General features: G+C 45.1%; 1 protein-coding gene across 1 annotated transcript in view; it reads left to right on the top strand.

The window, feature by feature from the left end:
• The window catches only part of LOC103374188 (immunoglobulin superfamily member 21-like), a 14,597-nt gene that overhangs the window by 4,588 nt on the left and 7,469 nt on the right, over nt 1-2,540 (top strand). The window contains exons 3-4 of the mRNA XM_008304230.1: nt 879-994; nt 1,958-2,489. Coding sequence (XP_008302452.1) covers nt 879-994; nt 1,958-2,489 — 648 coding nt within the window. The remainder of the gene's footprint in view (nt 1-878; nt 995-1,957; nt 2,490-2,540) is intronic.

Raw genomic sequence — 2,540 nt, 5'->3', positions numbered from 1 at the left:
TCCACCAAATCACTTCATCTCTTGGACACAGAACCGTCTCCTTCCTGATGATGGCTGGACATTCCCATGGTGTTTATAGATGCATATAACTGTCTGAACAGATGAACGTGGAACCTTCAGGCGTCTGGAAATTGTACCTGAGGAGGAACCAGACATGTGGAGGACCACAGTTCTCTTCCTGATATCTTGGCTGGTTTCTTTAGATTTTCCATGTTGTCACTAAAGGAAGCAGTGTGTTTGAGGTGTGCCTTAAAATACATCCACAGGTGCCTCCAATTAACTCACATGTTGTCAATTAACCAATCAGAAGCTTCCAAAGCCATGACATCATCATCTGGGCTTTCCCAAATAGTTTGAAGGCATCTTAGTGGATGTAAACTTCTGACTTTGAAGAAAGTAATAAAAAAAAATCTCTAAAAAAAATTCTCTCTCTCATTATTCTGGCGTTTAGCAAATATAAATAATGTTGGTAATCCTGACTGAGCTGAAACAGGAAAAGTTTGGTCTGATTTAATGTCAGATAGTGCGAAAAAAAAAAAAGGTTTTGTGTCTTTTAATACGGTGTCTGTAAACTTCTGGTTTCAGCTGTATTTCACTATAGCAAATAACACACTGCCACTGGTCCATAACAAACACAGAGGGTCACCAAAGAAAGCACGACTGATCAGGCCAAGAATGCTTTAGCGTGATGGACTGATTGGACTATGTTTCATTCACTTGATAACAGTAATAATAGAAAGAACAACTATTGAATAAACAGTTGAAATCATTGCTAACACTTGAAGGTTCTGCCACAGCAGTCTCAGCTCAGATTCATCAGCAGTACATCTTCAATGAGTCGAATGATTGCCTCAGCCTTCATGGTATTTTCTCTGCAGTACCTCCCAAGACTATCTCTATGGTGGCGGCCAACAGCCCGGCTCCATTCAGCCGCTATGAGGCCCAGAACTTCACTCTGGTTTGCATTGTTACAGGAGCAAAGCCAGCACCCATGGTGAGATGGAGCCTTTTGAAATCACTTGTGGCGTCGTTTTCTATGCTGGGGAAGAAAACCTAATGATCCGTCTGTTTACGATCATGGGAACAACTCTCAACCCTTTTAGAGAAAGAGGGGCGGGTGGTGCTGGTGCTTTCACTCCAGAATGAAACCGGGAGCACTGCTAGATTAAAAATGTTGGCAGTCACACACGAACAGAAAACACAGTTCCCTCCACTTGATGCAACGGCTTGAAAGTCCGACATAAAAGAAAAGCAGTTAAGACGGAAACAAAGACATCAGAGAGATTAAACCGAGCGGTATTATAAATAATCACAACCTTTAGAAGACCAACCGTGTTTCATCTTCTGTTTATCTGCTGAACTGACTTTATTTTCAGTCTTTGTTTAGCCAAAGACATGCTCACTTAACATTGTAGAAAATGAAACGATGATGGCTGGCACCAACCTTTCTTTCATTTTGACCAATAAACCAGATAAACACATCCAGCTGTAACATAGATACGGTGTGAAAGCAGCCGTACAGACAGTATAGATGTTAGAACCTGCACTCCAGCTGATATCTAGAAGAAGGTAGCGATGACCTGATCACAATTCTCCTCTTCTTAGATGTTTTACTGAAATGACAAACAAAATTTAAGAGGAGGATCATGACTCAAGGCATAACAGTGAGGGGAATAGTAGAATTACAAGCTAAAAGCCCAGAATTTAAAGTTCGATTGTGCTTATCTAGAATTTAAAATGATTTTTTCTCACTTGCCTCTCTGGGCTGTGGAATTTCTTGCATATAAAATAATATTTAAAACTCTGTGTTGGGCAAAAATATAACAATAATGTGTAAAAGGAGTAAGTACACCGGCCGAAACTGTATATGAGGCGAAGAGTTTTGTGGTTCGTCATGACCTGTGATGTGAAAGGATCCATAGTACCCTCGTCCTTTAAGCTCCTTTGTGCTTTTCAGGTTTACTTCAAGCGTGATGGTGAGCTCATCGATGTGGTGCCAACGGCCCAGTCGTCCTCCTCGGTGGGAGATCAAAGCAAAGCCACGGATCAGGAGAAGAGCTGGAGTAGGAGCCAGGCTGGGCTCTTGAGCTCCCAGGTTCTCACCAGGCAAGACCTCGATGACACCAAAGTCCAGAAGTCCCCGTTCCTTCCGGAGCAGGAGGGGGAGCTGGCTCGGCTGGGCCAAGATGTCCCCGATGTCCCCGACGGCGCCGAACAAGGCGAAGAGGAGGGGTCCAAGTTGACCTCTGAGCCAACCACCGAGGTGATCCACGAGACAGTGGTGAGCCGGGAGTTTCCTCGTTGGGTCCAGAGCAGCGACCCGCTCTACTACTTCCAGCACCAGCAGCAGGCGGTAGGCGACGGGACCATGGAGGTGAAAGCCATGCTGACCTGGAGCCTCAACCCCCAGCTGGACAACGAGGTTCTGTTCAGCTGCGAGGTCAACCACCCTGCTCTGTCCATGCCCATGCAGGCTGAAGTCACACTGGGTGAGTCACGCTGGCTGAGCTCCTCTCTTTGAATCCAGTCACTCAGATCGT

The sequence above is a fragment of the Stegastes partitus genome, unplaced genomic scaffold (genome assembly GCF_000690725.1).
Source record: "Stegastes partitus isolate 25-593 unplaced genomic scaffold, Stegastes_partitus-1.0.2 Scaffold2173, whole genome shotgun sequence".
NCBI classification, from domain to species: Eukaryota; Metazoa; Chordata; class Actinopteri; family Pomacentridae; genus Stegastes; species Stegastes partitus.
Note: the sequence above shows the minus strand (reverse complement) of the source record. Positions and strands in the feature narration are given on the sequence as shown.